The sequence below is a fragment of the Girardinichthys multiradiatus genome, chromosome 1 (assembly GCF_021462225.1).
Source record: "Girardinichthys multiradiatus isolate DD_20200921_A chromosome 1, DD_fGirMul_XY1, whole genome shotgun sequence".
In the NCBI taxonomy this organism is placed as follows: Eukaryota; Metazoa; Chordata; class Actinopteri; order Cyprinodontiformes; family Goodeidae; genus Girardinichthys; species Girardinichthys multiradiatus.
Window position 1 is genome coordinate 45,819,289 of NC_061794.1, and position 21,001 is coordinate 45,840,289.

The 21,001-nt window shown below is 40.7% G+C and overlaps 1 protein-coding gene and 1 long non-coding RNA gene across 3 annotated transcripts; one reads left to right on the top strand and one right to left on the bottom strand.

Moving 5' to 3' along the window:
* The first annotated feature begins 2,360 nt into the window (after positions 1-2,360).
* Positions 2,361-5,804, top strand: ppdpfb (pancreatic progenitor cell differentiation and proliferation factor b). 2 transcript variants are annotated; one of them, XM_047371864.1, is made up of 5 exons: positions 2,361-2,533; positions 3,965-4,056; positions 4,137-4,214; positions 5,185-5,278; positions 5,354-5,804. In XM_047371864.1, exons 2-5 carry the CDS (start codon positions 4,002-4,004, stop codon positions 5,463-5,465), a joined length of 339 nt encoding a protein of 112 aa, XP_047227820.1. In that variant the 5' UTR covers positions 2,361-2,533; positions 3,965-4,001; the 3' UTR covers positions 5,466-5,804. The 2 variants fall into 2 exon arrangements, with proteins under 2 accessions (XP_047227820.1, XP_047227829.1); XM_047371873.1 differs by having other exon boundaries at positions 2,370-2,523.
* A 1,108-nt stretch (positions 5,805-6,912) lies between these two features.
* LOC124872155 lies at positions 6,913-17,807 on the bottom strand. Its single transcript, XR_007039205.1, has 7 exons — positions 17,793-17,807; positions 17,344-17,450; positions 16,866-17,182; positions 10,964-11,064; positions 9,944-10,054; positions 7,906-9,773; positions 6,913-7,789 (listed from the first exon to the last, which is right to left on the bottom strand). It is a non-coding gene; the product is annotated as an uncharacterized LOC124872155 (long non-coding RNA).
* Between the last annotated feature and the right edge of the window lie 3,194 nt (positions 17,808-21,001).

Here is a 21,001-nt window from a genome sequence, read left to right on the forward strand (position 1 = left end):
AGAAACAAATATCAGTAAACTGAAGCATCACTGATAAAAAGGTTCACCAAAATTCTTTCAATTCGATGTGAGAGACTGATAAAGTCAGTACACAACTATTGAGAGTTACTGACCATGGGGTGTACTTGGCTTCCACTCTGGCAGTTTTAAATGAATAAAGGTACTGTGGTATTTGGTTCTGTACACCCAAGGTAATGGTAGAACCTTTATAAAGAGTGCCAGCTCCATACATCATTCCAGGTCACACTATCACATCCGTCCATTCCTCAACAAACCCATCTCCATTAACTCCACCTCGTGCACTGGCTCTTGCTTTTATTACCTGATCCCAGGTACTTAAACTCAGTATGTTTCCCACTTCCTCCCTTCCATCCACACGATCAGTAGAAGTTGTACGTAACAATAATAAATCCAAACTACAAGGAACTTTAAAGGTAGAAATAGTTTGCAATGACCAATGAGAAATAATGATTGTATATGTATATTGTAACATTACTGTGTACATCAAGAAATAGTTGTACTTGTAAAGTATTTGTGCATGTGAGCATTGTGGCTCCTTTTCAAAGTAGTTTGAAGTTCTGATTCAGTTACTGTATTGTGTTTGTTCATTAAGGGGAAGAAATGCATAATTGAATCTGCTTTTAAATTATGTCAGTGGAAACACTTCCCTAGTTGTTATTCAGGTCCGGGTGAGTCTGTCTGTGAATACTACTCTATTTCTTCTACATACATACAGGGGTTGGACAATGAAACTGAAACACCTGTCATTTTAGTGTGGGAGGTTTCATGGCTAAATTGGACCAGCCTGGTAACCAGTCTTCATTGATTAAACATTGCACCAGTAAGAGCAGAGTGTGAAGGTTCAATTAGCAGGGTAAGAGCACAGTTTTGCTCAAAATATTGAAATGCACACAACATTATGGGTGACATACCAGAGTTCAAAAGAGGACAAATTGTTGGTGCACATCTTGCTGGCACATCTGTGACCAAGACAGCAAGTCTTTGTGATGTATCAAGAGCCACGGTATCCAGGGTAATGTCAGCATACCACCAAGAAGGACGAACCACATCCATCAGGATTAACTGTGGATGCAAGAGGAAACTGTCTGAAAGGGATGTTCGGGTGCTAACCCGGATTGTATCCAAAAAACATAAAACCACGGCTGCCCAAATCACGGCAGAATTAAATGTGCACCTCAACTCTCCTGTTTCCACCAGAACTGTCCGTCAGGTGCTCCACAGGGTCAATATACACGGCCGGGCTGCTATAGCCAAACCTTTGGTCATTCATGCCAATGCCAAACGTCAGTTTCAATGGAGCAAGGAGCGCAAACCTTGGGCTGTGGACAATGTGAAACATGTATTGTTCTCTGATGAGTCCACCTTTACTGTTTTCCCCACATCCAGGAGAGTTACGGTGTTGAGAAGCCCCAAAGAAGCGTATCACCCAGACTGTTGCATGCCCAGAGTGAAGCATGGGGGTGGATCAGTGATGGTTTGGGCTGCCATATCATGGCATTCCCTTGGTCCAATACTTGTGCTAGATGGGCGTCACTGCCAAGGACTACCGAACCATTCTTCAGGACCATGTGCATCCAATGGTTCAAACATTTTATCCTGAAGGCGGTGCCGTGTATCAGGATGACAATGCACCAATACACACAGCAAGACTGGTGAAAGATTGGTTTGATGAGCATGAAAGTGAAGTTGAACATCTCCCATGGCCTGCACAGTCACCAGATCTAAATATTATTGAGCCACTTTGGGGTGTTTTGGAGGAGCGAGTCAGGAAACGTTTTCCTCCACCAGTATCACGTAGTGACCTGGCCACTATCCTGCAAGAAGAATGGCTTAAAATCCCTCTGACCACTGTGCAGGACTTGTATATGTCATTCCCAAGACGAATTGATGCTGTATTGGCCGCAAAAGGAGGCCCTACACCATACTAATAAATTATTGTGGTCTAAAACCAGGTGTTTCAGTTTCATTGTCCAAACCCTGTACATATACGTATATATGTGCTTTATGGGATCTATGATGTCATTCTAAATGTATCACACGTGTTGTGAACGCTTTCATTTCCTTGATTCTACCACAAGATGGAGCTAGTTCCAAAATAGTTGTTGAGTTGATGAAGGACGAACCCTTAGCAGTAATGGGCCAACCGCCCCGGATGTGACATATATATATATATATATATAAAAGTACATACATATACATATGTACACGTATGTATATGTTTATATATAAAACGGTTGTTTGTGGGCGTGGACCCATGATGTCGGTGGCAGTTATTTTCTCTGTAGCCGCGCCTCTTTCAGGTGACGTCATCGTTCGGTAGCATAAATACTCGCGCAGCCCACTAGCCTCAGAAAGAAGCAGCGTCGACATCTTTTCGGACCTTGGAGGGTCACATTTACCCAAAACCTTTTTTCAAATGGGCCCCGTCGCCTAGCGTTATCTGCCCCCATCCTCGCCGTTCGAGTTGAATTGAGTGCTACCGGACATCAGCACATCGTCTGGGTTAGTAAAGGTGAGGTTTTCCGTTGTGGTGTTGGGTCAGAAACAGCTTCCCTGAAAGCTAGCCGCTAGGAGCGAGGCTTTTTTTCGGGGCTTTAAAACATGGAAGGGATGAACTTCTCTCGTTCATTTCAGTTGTAGCACCAGTGTTCGGTTTGAAACGGGAACGATGTGGAAACAAAGTGACAAAATGGTTACGGCAGTTTTTAGGAAATGTTCTGATAGACAAAAACTCCTCAAAGCGAAGCTCAAACTTCGTGTTTGTCATGATCGAAAACCAGTCAGAACCGGCGGTTCTCCCTGCGCATTTCCAGATTGGACGGGTTGTAAAGATGTCAGTTTGGTGCAGTGACGTAAGCAACACCCTCTCTGCAGAGCAGTGACTGGGAGACATCATGAGGATCATAGTGGAGCTTCTGATGGAGAAGAAGATCCTTCTCAACCTGTTTTTAGATTATTTTTTTTTTGTGATCCATTTCAGCAGGAAGGGGGGACACACATTTATTTTTCCACGATGGGAAAAATGAATCGGATCACGGATGCTGATTTATTTTATTTTATTTTCATTATTTATGTCACAACAATCAGTCAAATAATGACCGAATAATAGACCATTATCTCCTCCTTGATCACTTCTGACTGGTGCCCAGTGGGTCAAATCCACAAACATTTTTCACCAAACTGGAAGAAATGGTTTTATTTTTGAGTGCCTTAACAATCATGATGTTTGGGTTTAAAATCCAAAGCTTGATCATTTTGGGGTTTGGAAGTTGGGTTTCAAAGGAAATCAGTATTGGCCCATAACGCTCTAATCAGTACATCTTGTTTATAATTCATATTCATCTGTATGTATCAAACATGTCGAACTCTCTTTTACAGTTGGACAACAGATCATATATTTACATACACCTGGGATTATCATACATTTTATGGTGTAAAGACCAGAGCTCATATTTATCTTGAATATGTCTCTTTATTCATTGCCATGAGTTTATATTTTAGCTTTTGAAGACAATCTTGAGCTTCCACTGTGTTTATTTTCCAGGATTTTTATCTGACCGAGGAATTTGGGGGTTATTGTGTAAAATCTGCACACCCTGAAAGATTCTCAGCATTTGAGCAGGTGTAAAATTTAAATCATAATGGTGTTGAGACGTCTTAAACTGCAAACGTTTTTTTTTCCCTGGAAATATTGAAATCCAACTTAGTTAAAAGTTACATTCATCTCTTTTAATCAGATGGTTTGTGATTTATTTCATGTTTGGGAAGTAGAAACATTCTTTGTTTGCTCAGAATAAGCTTCCAGTAGTTGTATTTAAATAACCAAAACTGTTAAAACTTCCATGCTTGACTGTTTCATTAAAGACTATGATTCATCCTCAGTAAGCGAACATTTAGTGGTTTTTGTAACCCAGTTTTAACTGGTGTGGTCTTTGCTCTCCAGGTTTCCATCAAGCCCATCAGTGACCAACTACTGAAGTATGGCGGCCATTCCCGCAGGCGGTTCTCTCGTGGCGACCGCGGACTACTACCGAAGTGAGTCTCTGTCTCTCTCCCTCCTGGTGGTTGTCTGGGTTTCTGTCAGAAACTAACCCCTCATCCACTGTTTCCTGCAGGGCGCATCGGCTCTACGTCCAGTAGTAGCTCTTGTGGCAGTTCGGAGTACAGTGGGGAAGTCATCCCTCACCATCCAGGTAAATGGCTTCAGAGGAAAGAAGGACAATAATTAGTTGATGTCTGGCAGCTGATGATGAGATGATGATTTGATCCTATGTTACTTGAGTTGGTTTTAGGCTTAGAATAAGCAGCACTTTACTCCCCAGATGCTACTTTTGACTGCAGGTAAGATATTGATTGTTAACTCTCAACAGAACCCCACTTCAGCTGTCATCCACATCATTTTACATCAGATTCTGGGTGGCGCTGCTGTTGCTGTTGCCACAGACGGTTAAGTCGTTTTCACTCGTTTCTGCTTGGATATAAATATTTCATCAGCACTCTTTGTCGGTTGTGCATTTTGCGTGATGTGTAGGATTTCTTAAAGCAGCCACGCCCATTCGACTTGTTCCCTGGTGGTTTAGAGATCCCATGTGTGCCTCAAAGTCTTTGTAGCCGTTGGCGTGTGACTTCAAGAGTAATCCTGATTTATTTGCTAGCAGCCTGGTGTGGAGTTTCACAGCTAGTTTAGGCTTGTGTGCTGTTTATTCCCACAGGGCAGATCAAGAAAGAAGGGTGTCCACCTGGTGGTGTATACATTCTTTTACTTCCATTTTCAAATTCAAAAATGTATTCATCCCAAAGGGAAATTAAATGTTGTTATAGCTCATATTATGAAGGTTTCTTCAAAGAGACGTTGTAGATGCTGATGGCTGTAGGCAGGAAGGATCTCCTGTAGCGGTCCGTCTTACAGCAGATCTGAAGAAGCCTCTGACTGAAGACACTCTGTTGTTGTAGGACAGTCTGATGAAGAAGATGCTCAGGATTCTCCATAATGTTCTTCATTTTATAAAGAATCCATCTTTGCACAATAATCTCCAGAGGTTCCAGAGGAGTCCCCAGAACAGAGCCAGTCTTTATTAGCTTGAGCTTTTTTAAGTCCCTGGTTCTGATTTTAAACTTGAATCTGTGGTACCTTTTGCTTTAGGTTTTAATCTGTCTCCCCAGGACTCCCCAAGCAGGATTCTGGTCATTGGTGGTCCAGTTTCTTCTTTGGGAAGCAGCCAGGGATGACCCCGTTGACTGAGGAGGCACAGCAGAAGTAAGTACGAGCGTGAAGCTGTCTGACGTGTATGCACATGGCTTTCATTTCTAACCGCTGTTTCCACCCCTGCAGGGCGGGGTTTTTGGGTGCAGTGACGAACGGTCAGATCACCTGCATCGCCAAGGAGATGGTGGTGCAGCGGCAGGCGAGTGAGAGCAGCGATGCAGGAAGCCCCACTTCATGATCCTGCATCTTTCTTCAGTCTCCACTACACCCGGGGGAGAACCGAACCAACGACCAACGCTAGGCGACGGAGATTGTCCTGTTTACAACTTTTTTTTTTTTTTTTTTACATATATTCATTGTAGTAAAGGCTGCATTGTTTTTCCATGTTTTGTAACATCTTTTTTAATGACTAAAAATGAGAAAAAATTGAAACAGAGTTCCTTAACATTTGTAACATTTTTGTGCTTTAACATTGTTGCATTGACACACTGTGGTCCACACCTTCACAGGTTTTGTTACCCTTTTTTGTCTCCTTTTTAATATTGCAAATGCAATAAAGTAGTGTGTTGCAGCCTGATGCTGTGTTGCTACGCTTGTCTGTCGGTGCACTGATTCACAGCCATACTACTGCATCAAAATGGAGAACCGTTTTCTGGATCATAAAGATCTTCAGCCTGAGCGGTTCAGCTGCAGAAAACATGAACACCTCTCTGTGGCAACAGTGAAGCATCCTGATATTAACTTCTGAAATGCATACCTGGAACTTCCAGGTTTCTGTTTGGAAAACTCAGTGAAGTGTAATTGATCCATTCATCAGCAGGATCTACATCTATCAGAATGCAGGGCGTGTGGGTCTATTTTCACATTAGTGATATGCAGCTATCCTTATGTAAACTATAATCAGGAATATTGCTCTTAATTTCATTTATAAATGGTTAAAACTGTCATGACTTTTTTTTTTATGTCAGCTCGTGTTTCTGATATTCCTGGCTTGGCTCTGCTCTCATGAACCCATTCATCCCGAGGCGGATGCTTGTCATCAGTTGAAGTGTACTTTGTAAAATCAATCTGCAGCAGGATGCCCCAGTTCTGTACTGCAGTAATCTAATTTCTACTTCGCTGACTCCTGGACAAACCTTGACATTTGGCACAAACTAGTTGGAAACCAGATTAAAGTTCAGATAATTCTGGAAACATCGATGGAATTGTTTGAATAACATTAGGACAAGGAGGTGAAAGTGTGTTTGCCTTGCTCCAGTTGCTCCAGTTGCTGGTTTTGGTCCACGGTCCAGTGTAAACAATGGAAAAGTCTTTCTTCCTCTTGCTGCTGCTGCTGAACTCGGAGACTCGGTTGTTTAACTGTGGTTCCTGCTGATTCAGAGAGAAGCACTGCTGCACCAACTGAGATAAACCGGTCTCCACCAGAATGTTCCAGTTCATGCCAGTTTACATGTCCTCTTTGTTTTCATGCTCATTTAAAACAGTAGCTTGCAGTTTTGTATCAAACAACCAGCATGTGCGTCATATTACACTAGTCTGGATACCTGCTGCTTTAACAGCACAGACTGGCAGACCTTCTGCAGCAAGATGCAGCCCATCAGATCAGTTTTAAACAGAGTAGTGTTCTTTCCTCCAGTGTCTAACAGTTTCTGAGTAAAGCTAGCTTCTAAGTGCAAATCAAAACATGCTGTTGAGAACGTTTAATATAGAGGTCCAAAACCGCATCAAATCCATTAAAATTAGCCACAAATAATTACTCAGATGTCTTAATATTCATTTAAGACTGAAATTAAATGATCAAATATCTTAATAAATATACAAATACATAAATAAATCTGACAGAATATGTTGTTTTTAAAAATATGTGTAGTTATACAGTAAAGGAAGTGGAAGGGGTCAATATAACTGATTTAAGGTGGACTTCCTGCGTGGATTAACCAATCTGATGTTGGAGCCTGTTCTACAAGCCATGTGGTTCACTGCAGCAAAAAACAAAACATGAAATAAATCAATTCATACAAAAGATTACAAATAATGACTTCCAGTTTCAAATGAATTTGTTTTGATCATATTCAATAAATTAGAATATTATTAAAAGGTTTATTTATTTTATTAACTTAATTCCCTGAAATACATCAGTCCGGCTTTAAAACACCCAGACTGATGTTTTAAAGCTTTTATTTCTGTTAATAATGAAGATTTTTCCACGTAAAGCTAATAAAAAGTATGTTTATAAGCTGCTTAAATGTTGGTTTATTTTAACGGTACTTTTAATCTGACAAACGAGCCTCATCGGAACACGTATTCTGATTTATTAAATATGACTGCACTTTGTTATGGATTTTAGTATTTATTTATTAGTGCTCTCAATAGAATTCTGACTAATACTTATGTATTTATTTCTATTTTTATTAGATTTTTGTCATGTGTGGTGCTGGGTGGTGTCTTGCACGATTGAATTTTGAAAATTATTAATCAGTTTTAGATTCTTGAAAATTGAATGTTTGGGGGGACAAACACGGCCTGTTCTGGAGTGAGACTGCGTTGAGTTGGCCTTTCTGTCTGTAAAAAAGACACAAAGGAGCATCATGTTGGCTGATGATAACGCAGGAAAACCTTTATCAATTCTTTCTCCAAAATAATCTGTTTATATCTTCAGCTGAACAAATCATTCCCACCTGCAGATAAAAGTCTTGCTGTGGATTGAAGCAACAAATCCTGACGCACAGATTTTCCTGAATGAGCATAAAATGGGCTTACGTAAGCTCTGCTGTCCTCCATTCAGCCGCTCTATCCCTCTGTCCATCTCATTGAAAAAGAGGAAAAACAAACAAAGGTCAAAGCTGCTGCAAAGTGGCCCCTGTGCTTGATGAAGCTGAATGGCTGAAAAGCATTTTTGTTCTTCCATGCTGCAGCTTTTCTAGTTCACTGCCTGCTCCGAGGGTCACAGAGATCCAGACCTCCGTCTCTTATTGTCAAGCTCTGAAGTTCCCTTCAGTTCAACCTAAACTGTAGATTATAGAACAATTAGATGACATGTAGCTTCAAGGTTTTTACATGTTCCTGTTGAATGGGATAGAAGAAGAAGACGTTCCATAAGATTCTAAAGGTTTTATTAGTAATTACATAAGCTTTTTAATGCAGTATCTCCACTGTTGACCTTCTTCTGTTTTTCTCTCTTACAGGTTGGATATCAACTTCTAGACCAGAGCATGACCAATGATGACCCATTCTTGTCTTCTTGGTGCTTGGAGTTCATTACAGTCTATCAGCCTCTATTTCTCCAGCTGTTTTCTGAGAAATCACCACAGGTCCTTGGTGTGGTTCAGATCTGTGGAGTTTCCAGACCAGAGGTCCAAAATCTCAACGTTCTGATCTTGAGTCACTTTAGTGTTGCTCAGGCTGGAGAATCCACAGATCATCCCTAATTGTTTTGGGCGTTGTTCTTAGAGGACGATTTTATCCGGATCTTCATTAACTGCGGAGCTCTTAAGCAGAACTCTGAGGAAGTCCATCCCCTTGGAGGAGAAGCAACCTTCCACATGGATTGTATCAGGATCCTGCCCTTCTTGTCATAAGCCAGCCGTTCAAGAGTCTTTACCTCGATGTGCATTCAGAAGCACTACACCCACATGCTGCCAGTGTTGAACAAGCTCTGCTCTGGAGGCAACATTTTCTAGCACCCTCCTCAGTAGATTACAGTCCTGGAGTTTGGATGTCCCAAAGCCTTCTTCTCTGTGGGTGAACATCTCAGTTCGAAGTTCTTGATGATCCTAGGAAGTTCTCTTTAAGCTGTGTTATTCCTAACAGCAGTTTTCTGCATGTGAGGCACTGAGGACTTCATGCTTTTCTGTGGAAGAAACCATTGCTGACAGAAGAAGACAATGACTCAACGCACATCTGTTCGTCTTTTACAGAAACCATTCCGCTGATTAGATTGTCAGAGTGATTTCAGAGGCACACTTTAACAGCTTCAATAAATGACTACTGAAATTAAGTTAGCTGATGTTATTATGGGGTACTTTCCAGGAAATAAGGCTCCTTATAATGAATGAATCTACAGCAATAGTATCGATAGCACAAATGGCAGTTGAATACATTTAAATGCAAAGTTATAAAAATAAATTTATGAAACGGGGACTGAAATATAGATGGTATGGTCATTGGCTCATTGTACAAACATTCATTTCTGCATTTGCTGCATGTTTTACTTTGGTAATCTTAGTGTTTAGATGGATTCAGGAACTTAGAAAAACACACGAGGCCTCACATTTAACATAGCAAATGAAATCAATCAGCAGACCTCAGCATTAAATGTCAGACGTTGTCTAAAAGGTTTTCCTCTTAAACGTCTGTCTTCCTGCATCTTTATTTGACATCTGTTGAGAACTCCGGGGACTTTCAGGCTGTCAACCAATGAGATGCTTTTGCTTCGTCTACTTAACATGTTGGTCACCAGGATTGGGTGGTTTGGTTTTGGGAGAGGAAGAGGGACCCAGAACGATCTCCATCGATAATCCTTTGGTTCCCATGGCAACCTGCAATGCTTAAAAGAGAAAGAAATATTATTAATAAATCACCCAGGTGGTCCATCCATCCATAGATCCATTGGGATCTAAAATGCTGTGCAGGTGGAATTAAAGACAGATTAATATAAAAAGTGGTCATATTTGTGGTCATAATTGTTTGTGCAGTTAATATATTTCTGGGTTTTACCAGGAGGAACTCCCATGCTGATCCAAGAGGTGACCTGATTCTGTTCATGCATGGCAGAGTTGTTCTGACAGCTGTAAGGTGCATTCATCACTCCTGGACTTGAGGGCAAACCTGGAAGAAAACAATCTTTTTTTCTTTGTACGATGCTTCCACATTAGCTCACTTTATTATCTGTATGAATTATCTGTATTATCTGTATGCAGAAGTCCCACACATGCGCTGTGCTGTGCATGTGTGATCATGTGCTCTAGGAGTGAACAGCCCATGAACCATACAGCAGCCAAAACCTTTTTTTTTTTTTATGTCAGCTCGTGTTTCCGATATTCCTGGCTTGGCTCTGCTCTCATGACCCCATTCATCCCGAGGCGGATGCTTGTCATCAGTTGAAGTGTACTTTGTAAGGTGAATCTGCAACAGGATGCCCCAGTTCTGCACTGCAGTAATCTAATTTCTGACATTAAGCACAAACTTGATTTTCATCTATTTAAGAGACGGTGCCTCTCTGGTCCTTTCTGCACTGTGACTTTATGTTCACAGGCTTCTCATTGCCTTGCAAAATTTTCATGACTTCACATTTTTGTCATGTTACAGCTATGCTTATACGTTATAGACAAACACAAATAGTACGACTATAGCATCTCCTGTGTCCATCTACTCTGCAAAAGAGGGTCAGAGATGCTCAAACACACACCTCACCACTGTCTCACGGCCTTTAAACACATCCTACACACCCCTTATTGGCTTTACTTTGATTAACAAAGACACAGTGTAAATCCTGGTGACCTTCACTGTATTTCTCCATTTACAATTAAAGAAATCTCACATCTTGCTCTGGGTTCTGATCCAAATCTTAACCCGATAAACAGGTTTTCATGCTGCTTGAGCATGAAGAAAACTCAAGCTTTCACTACACTAACCTCTGATCCCAAACCAATATTTGTCTGTTCTTTGACCTTAAGCTGAAGCACCCAGATCTAAAAACAGATCCCAGGCTGTGTTTGTGTTTGGGTTTTGTCATACTTCTGTAGAAGTGGTTGCGGGCAAGCAGGCTGGCTGGAGAGTTGACGCTGGTCATGATGCTGCCGACATTCACAGCCTGTTGGAACAACAGGGTCAGCACCCTAACGACAGGGAGAGACAGAGAGGAACACAGAGATCAGGGGTGGGGGTCGCCTCTCACGGCTATCTGATGATGTCCCAGCTGAAGATCAGCAGAGACTCACAGGATTTACTTTACTTCTACAGTAGCCTCCATAAGCTGTGGGACAGAAAGACCATTTTCCTTAGTGCACAAATTCTTGCTTTAATTTGAAAGTCATTTACAGACATCTGATTACATCTGATTACATTCTGATGTAGCAGGCAATGGAGGCTTAAAGTCAGCAGGTACTGACTATCTTCTCTGCTGATGCATTGTAGGTCGTCTGCCCAATAATTTGTTTACGGCCCTGCTGTTATGTGCTGTTTTTTCCATTACATTTAAATAGTTGTTTATAGATGCTGTGATATTTTTGGAGCTTTTCGGGAGTTCAGAGCTGACACCTTAGTGGCGTCTTTGCAAAAGCTCTCCCTGAGTCAGCATTCGAGACAGTTAGTATTTATAAGATCTCTTGTGAATACACTGTGTGCAGGAACACAAGGTGTCTTTTCTCCATAATTAAACCCCCTTGTTAATTTACTCAAACTTGCAATACAGAACCATCACTGGAAACATCAAGAACACATTGTCCACAGAAAACTGTCAGAGAGGGTGACTGATCATGATGTGGGGGAAAGAAGAACATGTAGAGGGCACAATGTGCAAATAATGAGCTCACCTCCAAGTCTAAACAAATAAAAAACAGACGAAGCGACTTGTTTTAGCTTAAACAGGAACAGTTTGCTCACCCCGTCACCCACAGCACTCCTGCTGCTATTATCAGCTGCAATGTGGGTTTATGTCACATCACTGTTTGAGGTTCTGATGTTTACCCCTTTCTGATGCCCTCAGGACACCACAACATGCAGTGAATGCATGACTGAACATCATTCAGAGGAAAACACATCCACTTCCTGAGCTCTCTCCAATAAGAGTGAAGAACACGTGTTTATGATATTTCCAGCTGTGCATTTATTCTTGTCCAGTATTATTTAATATCCAGTATTCTTTGCTGTCTTGTTGAAACACCTTTGCAGGTAGGTCTGTAAAGAACTGCAAATCTAGGGTCAAAGTTCACAAAGCCATGGGGTTTCTGTTTGTTTAGGTTCAGCCAGATAATCAGTGTTGGCTTTAGATAAAGAAGCTTTTCTGGTAACAGAGACAAAAACATTTGTTTTAGTAAGAAAATTAAAGTCAGCAGAGCATCTGGTGAGAAGTTCTGAAAATTCTGACTCCGTTGACCTGCTGTTTATTGATGAGGCCAAGAACTGAACTTTCATAAACACCTGAGTTACTATTTAACCAACACCTAGTTGGAATTTATGGTCCTGCCCAGAAGTACTAATAGAGACACGAATGTTGAGCTCTGCAGACAATGAAGCTTCAGTTTTACTTTGGTGGGATTTCATGTTGTTAGATTATTGTGCAAAGATGTGGATTATTAAACTGAAAACACTTTTGTTAGCTTCCAAAATTTACATCAGAACAATAAAAACACCTTATTGTATTTTTGCTGAAAATGAGGAACTGTCTTTGTGTCCGTACATTCATATCATCAGTGAGTGTCCCACTGAAGGCTGGTTGCTATGAAAGAACAACAGATGTGCATGAAATCATTGTCTTCGTGTGTTATCCTCTTAAGAAAATCATTACTTTGCACCAAAATCGGTTAACATACACGAACATGCTATTAGCATTATTGCAGCTGAGAAAAAAACATTTTCTGGATTATCAAGAACTTCAAGTTGAGAGGTTCAGTTGCACAGAAGATGGCTTACTGAATGTTCAAGAGGGTCCAGCAACAGTTTGTGCTGAGAAGGGCACAATAGAATAATATAGCCACCAGTGCATAGCTTGGTTAACTATGGTAGCAGCTGGGTGTGGACCTGTTGTCAGAAAGATCCTCACATTAACTCCACTGAGAACCTGTGGTCAGTTCTCAAAAAGCAGGTGAGGAAACAGAAGCCACCCAGCTGGGATTAATTCCAAACACTGAGAAGACAGGGATGGGTCACCATCAGTCAGGATCTGGTCCACAAGTTGATGTCCAACATGTCAGAGGAAATTAAAAGAAACGAGGAAGAAGAATCAGAACAACAAATATTGACTATGTGGATAATGGTGTATTTGCTTCTAAAACAACAACTTTTTATCACTATTAATGGACTGAATTTATACAGAACTTTGCATTTATACCGACTACTCAACGTACTAGAGCCACATGCGACTTGCTGGAATGGAACCTGCAACATTTGGATTGCTTGACAACTACTCTTCCCACTGAGCCACACAATCTGACTTCGCCCTGACTCATTTTATTGTGATATTTGACTCAATGTCCAAAAACTAATGGAAAACATATCGACTTCCACTCGTTGGACAAAGTTGGACAAACCTTCAGTAGACTGTAGCTGAAGTTGGAAAAATAACTCCCTGCAGATGATATCCTCCCTGGAATGTTGGCTAAGTTCTCATATCTGGATGCGATCCAACAGTCCTGCCATCGCTTAAGCTGCTGCAGACATTGTTTGAGTTGTTCATTTGTTCACACCATGCAGCAGGAAATACATGAAGGAGTCAGTAAGTCCAGTCACAGGCTCAGTCCTCAGAACACTAAACTGGACTACATAAATGTCCTAGTTAAAGGGTCCCGCTACATACCATCTAGTGGTTACATCAGATGTCCTTGAGGTGTTATGTGGCAGAAGTTACTCCATGCTGAGAGATAAATGTAGAAGAAATCTGATCACTTGTGTTGGAACAATTTTCTCTTTGACCTCAGTCTCTATTTGATGTATCCTGAAATAGGTCTGGATCAGCTGGAAAAACTTTACTTTCTTTATGAGCATTGGTGTGTTGTTCCTACCTACAGAGCAACGACTCTGCTTTCCAAATTAACCTGATCCACATGTTTGGGACAAGAATGTGCACTCCACCAGCATCACCAAGTGATGATGATTTAATTTTAGCAAGAGAGCCGTATGTTTTACCAAGAGATCGAAGCAGTGTTTAAATGAAAAAGTGAGCAGGAAGTTACACCTCAGACACATAGCGGCGGGTTTAAGTCCTGGCGAGACCTACATCTGAAGGGATTGTAGGTCAGAGGTCACTGTGATAAAAATACATGCTGTTTTCTGGCATGAGTGTGCAGAAACCTAACAACTGTTTCATATCAACACTCAACTGTCACAGTCATCATTTCTGGCTGGTAAAGACAAAAATGGAACATGTTTTATGTGCATAGAAACAAAATGTTTCTATTGGGACTTGTGTGAAACATCATTCTAGTAGGTGTTCAGAAAGCATTTTTACCAGATCCAGACACAACCTTAGCTTTAATGCAGAGAAGCAGCGATTATTCTCTGAGCCCCTTCTGAACCTCCAAGCTCTTCCTACCATCCCTCAGGATGAGTCCAGGTGAAGGAAGAAGCTCATTTCAGCTCATTTCAGTTCATATCCACCTCAGTCTGGATCTGTTAACTTCTTTCATTTCTTGATCTGAGTAGAGGTTACACTTGTTCTCAAGGTCTCCCAGCTCAGCATCAATAGTTTGTTAAAGTGTCAGTCAGTCATCATCTACCGCTTATTCCATAGTGGGTCACGGGGAAGCTGGTGCCTATCTCCAGCAGTCTATGGGCAGGAGGCGGGGTTCACCCTGGACAGGTTGCCAGTCCGTCACAGGGCAATTTACAAACAACCATGCACACACTCATTCATACACCTATGGGCAATTTAGAGTGACCAATTAATGCCTAGCAGGCATGTCTTTGGACTGTGAGAGGAAGCCGGAGTACCCGGTGAGAACATGCAAACTCCATGCAGAAAGACCCCCGGCCGGGAATCGAACCTTCTTGCTGCAAGGCAACAGTGCTACCAACTGCACCACTGTGTGGCCAGTTTGTCTCCCAGCTCAGCATCAATAGTTTGTTAAAGTGCTTTTGGGTTATTTCCTGCAGGACCAACACAGTTCATTTAGCTGAAGATTTCCATCAGCTCTCATGCTGAGTATATTTATCAATTATGAGAATAATGACATAAGTCTGCAGTGGTCACATCTCTAGGAAAAATACATTTAATCTTTGCTCCATATGTTACAGTGCAGGTTGTTTTTAATTTTACAATAAAGAACACGATAGCTGTCAACAGCTCATGGAAAATGACCAGCCAAGGACTCAAAGAATGAGGTGTGCTGGTGACAGAGGCTCGGTAGCAGAGCTGCTGGCATGGCCCGGCTGAGAACAGATCTGCATGAAACAACTGAACCCCTGCTCTTCTGACATTACTCTTCCCATGATTAACAGGATGGGAAATGAGAAAGGACTCCCAGAAAGTGGTGTGCTCTCTGTACAGCTGCTTCTACATGTAATTGACTGTCATAAGGTCATACTGATACCTTTTGCCAAATCTCCTGCTGTTTGGCCATTAAGAGATGCTACTTTATCCATCTGCACCCGCGAAGAGAAGTCATATGTTTAAATGTTTTTTATGTAAGGGGAAAAATAATTACTTAATACTTGTTAGCCTATTAAGCTTGTTACAGATTGTCTAATTCATGAGAAGATGTAGGGAGTTTTGTTGTTCCTCCATCTGCAATAAGAAAAGGGCTTCCTGGTAACTTCACCCGACTCCAGTGAAAACAAGTATGCCCTGATCCCATGTAATGGCACTAATGCCATGAAGATTTGCTCAGTCAGCTAACAGAAGAGCTATGAAGTCTTAGAAGGCAGGTAGGTGAGAAAAACAAGCTATAAACCTTCTGACCTCCAAGTTAATTTTTTCAAGTTCTGCGGATCAAATCTCGCTAGAATCTTGTTCACGACTTCATACAGGAGGAAATGCTCTGTAAAGTAAACAGTGCACCCCTCACTGATCAAGTCGCATTTAAACAGATGCTTCCTTTTTTCTGTTTCTATTCTGCAAAATGAAAGACTAACAAATTTTGCAGCAGCTGCACATTCAGCATGTCTTTTTGGCTTCTCAGTAGGGTAACTGCACATTGTGATAGTCCTCCTCAGATAAGAAACAAAAGCAATGTTGTTAAAAACAAATCTGTCCATGAATCCATGAAAAGCTGTCCTCAACAAGATGCTTTCTGTATTTTACAAATCTTAAAAGAAAAAAACAGGTATAAGAGGATTGTTTTTATGTTAAAATGTTATGGGATTTATGGCACTGCAGCTATCATTTAATCTTCACTTTAATACATGAACTTTGATTGTTCGAAATCATATCACAAGGCTTTTACAATGTTATAAGGTCAGCCAGTCAAGCTGATAAGACAATAAAGAATATAATTCAGAAAGTTGGTTAAAGGCAGATGGAAAAAGGTAAAGGTTTTGTCAGCAATGTTATGATGGGAGAACCTGAGATGCTGCCTTGACTTCTCATTTCTTTTAGTTTTTTACTCCTGTTGCATCACACTGAGTTTACGTTGTGTGGCTTTTCTTTCAATACAGGATCAACACCGAGAGCTGGGATTGCCGAGCTATTTTGCAACAGTAGCCACTCATGTCTGAGTCTCCCCTTCCCCCAAACACACACACACTCGTTCATAAACTGTTTATTGACTGAAACAAATTCTCCGTTTCTGGAGAAGGACAAAAAAATCGAAATGTCTCTAGATGCCGTTTGCTTTTATCAACATTTAACTTAAGTTTTTAAACCTTGAGGTTTCTCAGATTATAATCTTTAAAATGAAAAGCACTGGAACAAATTGTTAACTCCTGGATCTAACGTGTGCAAACACAACAGAATCATTGGCATAGAAACATACACAATCCCTACCTTTGATCAGATTTGAGGTGCAGCACTTTTTCTCAGATCCTCCAGGACAGGATGAGATGAGACCAGGGAAAGCAAAATCAAGGATCGGAAACGGAAATTTGAAGTTTAGCAGATCAATAAGTGGATGGAGGATGATGCAGTGTCTTGAGGACAACTGGTTAGTTGCTGTCTGAGTGTTTTTTCCAAGCAGTGAGGTGTGCCTCCACCCCTCCACACAACACCAACATGATCAGAAGGCAGGGCTCTTCTACTTAACTCTTCCTCTCTTCCTCTTCATTAATCTCCCTGACTTTCACTCACACCAGTGCTCTTCAGGCCTGGATGTGATCAGAGAGCAAACATACAGTCGCAGAGATGTGAAGTTGGGCCTCTTTAGTTAAAACCAAAAGGAAAACAAAAAACTTTTGTAAAAATAAATAAATAAATGTTCAGTTTTTGTTCAATTCGATGGCTAATAAAACATATTATTTTGTCTTACCTATTGTTTCATGGGGCTATAGGCTTGCAGCCACCCGCCTGCCATGCAGACCTTAACAAGCTGTTGCGGCAGGTTCATTAACAGAAAACATGGCCTCAACAACAGAGCTGTCAGTTAAAGAAAACAATAGAAAGGATTCTAGAAGTTATTCAATAAGGTAGGTCAACTTAGAGTTTCCAGTCAGCGGTGTCTAAAATATGAAACAAGTCAAAACAAAATTAGAAAATTGCCCAAGGGAAACATTCAGGTAGACCAAGGATGACATAAATGTGTCAGGAAAGAAATGCTGTAGCACTTGCAGAATATCCACAACAAAATAATTTAAAGACAAATAAACAGAAACAAAATAAAATTCATGTGTGTGATCTGTAGGGAAATCAGTAGGAGAGAAATAAGTAGAACCAAAACATCTGGAGGTCTATGTCAGGTAAAAGAGCAGAGAGCATTACCTCCAAATGAAATGCAAGGTTGCACATTTTTTCATTCATTCAGTCCAATGTACGGTTTCTGATGAAGAAATCGCTTTTTATGCAAGTTATGCATCTGTCCACCAAGCAAAAAGCTTTCAAACTTTCCTTCAGGAAAAATCTAAATCAAAACTGATGTTGGAAACTGGAAAGAACAAGACTTTCCAGTTCATAACAAGACTTCATTCTGCAGCGCTGATCCGTTGGCTGGTATACCAGAAAAAAGTTGGTTTTCATGTGAAAAGTTCATGCATCACAGAATGAAAGCAGGAAGAAAGGCTGCAACAAGTCTCTGTTTGGGATGTTTGTTTGGTTTCTAATTCCAGATTTTTTCTACACCTGCTCTAAACAAAAATGTGAAAATCATTATAACAATGTAAAGCACTTATAGTGTAACACACATATTAGCTCAGCAACCACTGAGCATGTTGAAGGTTGAAAGCAGGCAGAAAGCTCAGGTGATCTGTTTCCCTGCATGTGTGGTGGGGTATGCAGGGAAACATGTTAAACTGTGGAGCATGAAGTTAGTCCAGCCCTGCTGTAATAAACGTGTTGTTTTCTGCTCCACTAGAAGCTTTAGTCTGTGCAAAGGTCACTCTGTATAAAGGTGATAAGACCTTTGGAGGAAATCTGAATAAGACCACTAGAAGGTGACATTCTGCTTAGCTCTGCTCAAATAATCCCTTCATGAAGTTTTGGAGTAATCAGTATCTTTAAACTGGAAAAAGAAGCATAATCTGTTTCATAATTTGTTGCCCCAGCTGATAAACAATGACCTAAAATAAGTGGGAGGAACATCTTTGAATGTTGAACATTTCGAGGCAAACACATTTAGCTCCTTTTAAATTAATACTTGTTCATGGAACAGTCGGTGATGATCTAAATCCAAACTATTTTCCACTGTGGCTAAATCACTAACAGACAAAAATGTGGAAAAATAGCAATATCTTTTATGTTATATAGACAGATTATAAGCAGTAAATATCTTTTGACAATATAATATAAGCTGTAGAAGATGGCTTTCTTAGCGTCTTCTGTCTGAGGAAACAGAGCTAGTTTTCAAGGTGACCAGAGTTCTATTTGGATGGAAACCCCAGTCCCTGCTCTCTTCTGGCCTTGAAATGCATCAGGCATTTCAGCGGACGGACGGACGGACGGATGGATGGATGTTTGTAATGATGAGGGACATGTTAAAAGAAGAAAGAAAGGCAGGAGTTTCCTTGGATTATCATGTTTGCAGATGATATTGGGATTTATAGAGAGAGTAGGCAGCATGTGGAAGTGAGCCTGGGGGGAAGGAGATATGGTTTGGAATACATACAAAATAAGGGTCAAGAAGTCGAAATCCATTAGTGTAAATGACAAGGAGATAGGTGGAAAACTGAAGATGCAAATAGTAGAGGTACCAAAGATAGAAGAGTCTAAGGTAAACTATCCAAAGAAACATGAAGACCACAAGAAGCTTGGGAGAGGATTTTTTTAACAGAAGGATAGCTAAAAGAGAAAAAGTATTGTGGACAAAACAGGTGTGAACCTGATATGATATATGGTGTGAAGACAATGGCACCATGAAAAAGACAGGAGGCAAGGGAGTGTGGAGGCAACGAGGCAGATCTGGGATGGTATAACTATACACATAAATAGGATGGAGAATATATAGAGCTAATGATGTAGCATGCTGACCATCCTGGGAGAAGGAAAACAGGATGACTACAGAGAAAATTCATAGATGTAATGAAGGAGGATATGCTGAGGATTGGTATTAAAAACACTACTGGGTGCAAAAGGTGAAGGTTTGGTTCAGGAATCACAGAATAAAGCATTATCAGAATATTAGAATAAATAACTTAATCCTGCAGCAGATTCACTGTACAGATTATGTATCTATTAACAGCCAGCAAGCTGTGATGATGAGCAGCTGCCTCGGAAAAATGGGTTCATGGGAGAAGAGCCAAGTTTGGAAACTAGATATACAAACTGATATTAAAAAAGGTTTTGGCTGACGTCTCGTTCACAGGCTGTTCACTCCCAGGGCATATGATCAGACTTGCACAACTCGTATGGGACTTCTGATGGAAACTTTTGACATATCAAAGCTGACATAGAAGCCAGAGAAATGGAGAAACCTACTAAGAAACTAATGAAGCTACCTTACTGATTTCCTTTGATGTCATGATGTTGAAAATAGTTTTACATTTCTTTAGACTAGAGGTAAAAGATGCAGACATGAGTCTCTATCTACTGGATAGAGAGACAGACCACAATGGATTCATGTTAATAATTAAACAACATTTAGTTTTATAATCTGATTATTTCTTTCCCTGAAGATCAAAAACATCAGGTGTATATCTAAAACAAAGAGGGGTCTGTAACATAGATTTATGAAGGTTATTAAATGGTGCCTTCATTATCTGTTAGCTGTTTTACCAGTTTGTGGTTTGAGTTCAAATCTTAGACTGTAACATGGTAAAAGTTTTACCGTTGGGGACCCTGGGTGCAATCGGGACTGAACAGGGTCTACAGTGAATCTGGGTTAACTGGGCAACGTGAATCAGCAGCACATGAGACAGTTTCACACCCCAGCCTTAGCTGGCACCTACCCAAAACATCTAGGTGCTGATGGAGGATGTTGTCAGCACACATCTGAGTCAGTGCAGGCAGGTTGCCTGTTACATGTTTGTTCTTTCTAGACTGTTCTGGAGAGATAGAAGGGTGATTGTGAAGAGCAGATTCTAGTGGAGGCCTCAGTTAAACTTTCCCTTTAAAAACAACCAGTTATTCAAATGAGGGTAATATATACTTCAGACCTGGTTAAGGCAGTTTGTTCAGGATTAGCTTAGATTAGATTGTCCACATTCCAGATGGCAATGGCTTTACATGTTTGAGTTTAGACATTAGGCATTTGTGTGTAAGCAAATGTTTTCGCACAGCTGACAACATCACAGTTGTGTTAAATGTTCTTTAGCAGCTTCATTTTTATTGGCCCCAACGATAAAGATGTGCAAAAAAACAGCAGCATAATCTTGCAATAAAAAGAGTGATCTGACTTTTGAGCCCATTTATTCAATGGGGAAGAAGATTCCATGAGAAAATATAATAAATTCATTGTTCCCCTCTTTGGATTCAGAACTGGTTCAGACATAATAACCCAACAACCCAGGCAGGGTTTTAGAGCAGCTGTGGCTCAGTGG

Bases quoted from the DNA above. Each gene is read 5' to 3' on its own strand.
- ppdpfb (XM_047371864.1), top strand. From the start codon at position 4,002: ATGGCGGCCATTCCCGCAGGCGGTTCTCTCGTGGCGACCGCGGACTAC. The intron at 4,215-5,184 runs GTAAATGGCTTC...CTGTCTCCCCAG, and splicing joins AGTCATCCCTCACCATCCAG to GACTCCCCAAGCAGGATTCT. The intron at 5,279-5,353 runs GTAAGTACGAGC...CCACCCCTGCAG, and splicing joins ACTGAGGAGGCACAGCAGAA to GGCGGGGTTTTTGGGTGCAG.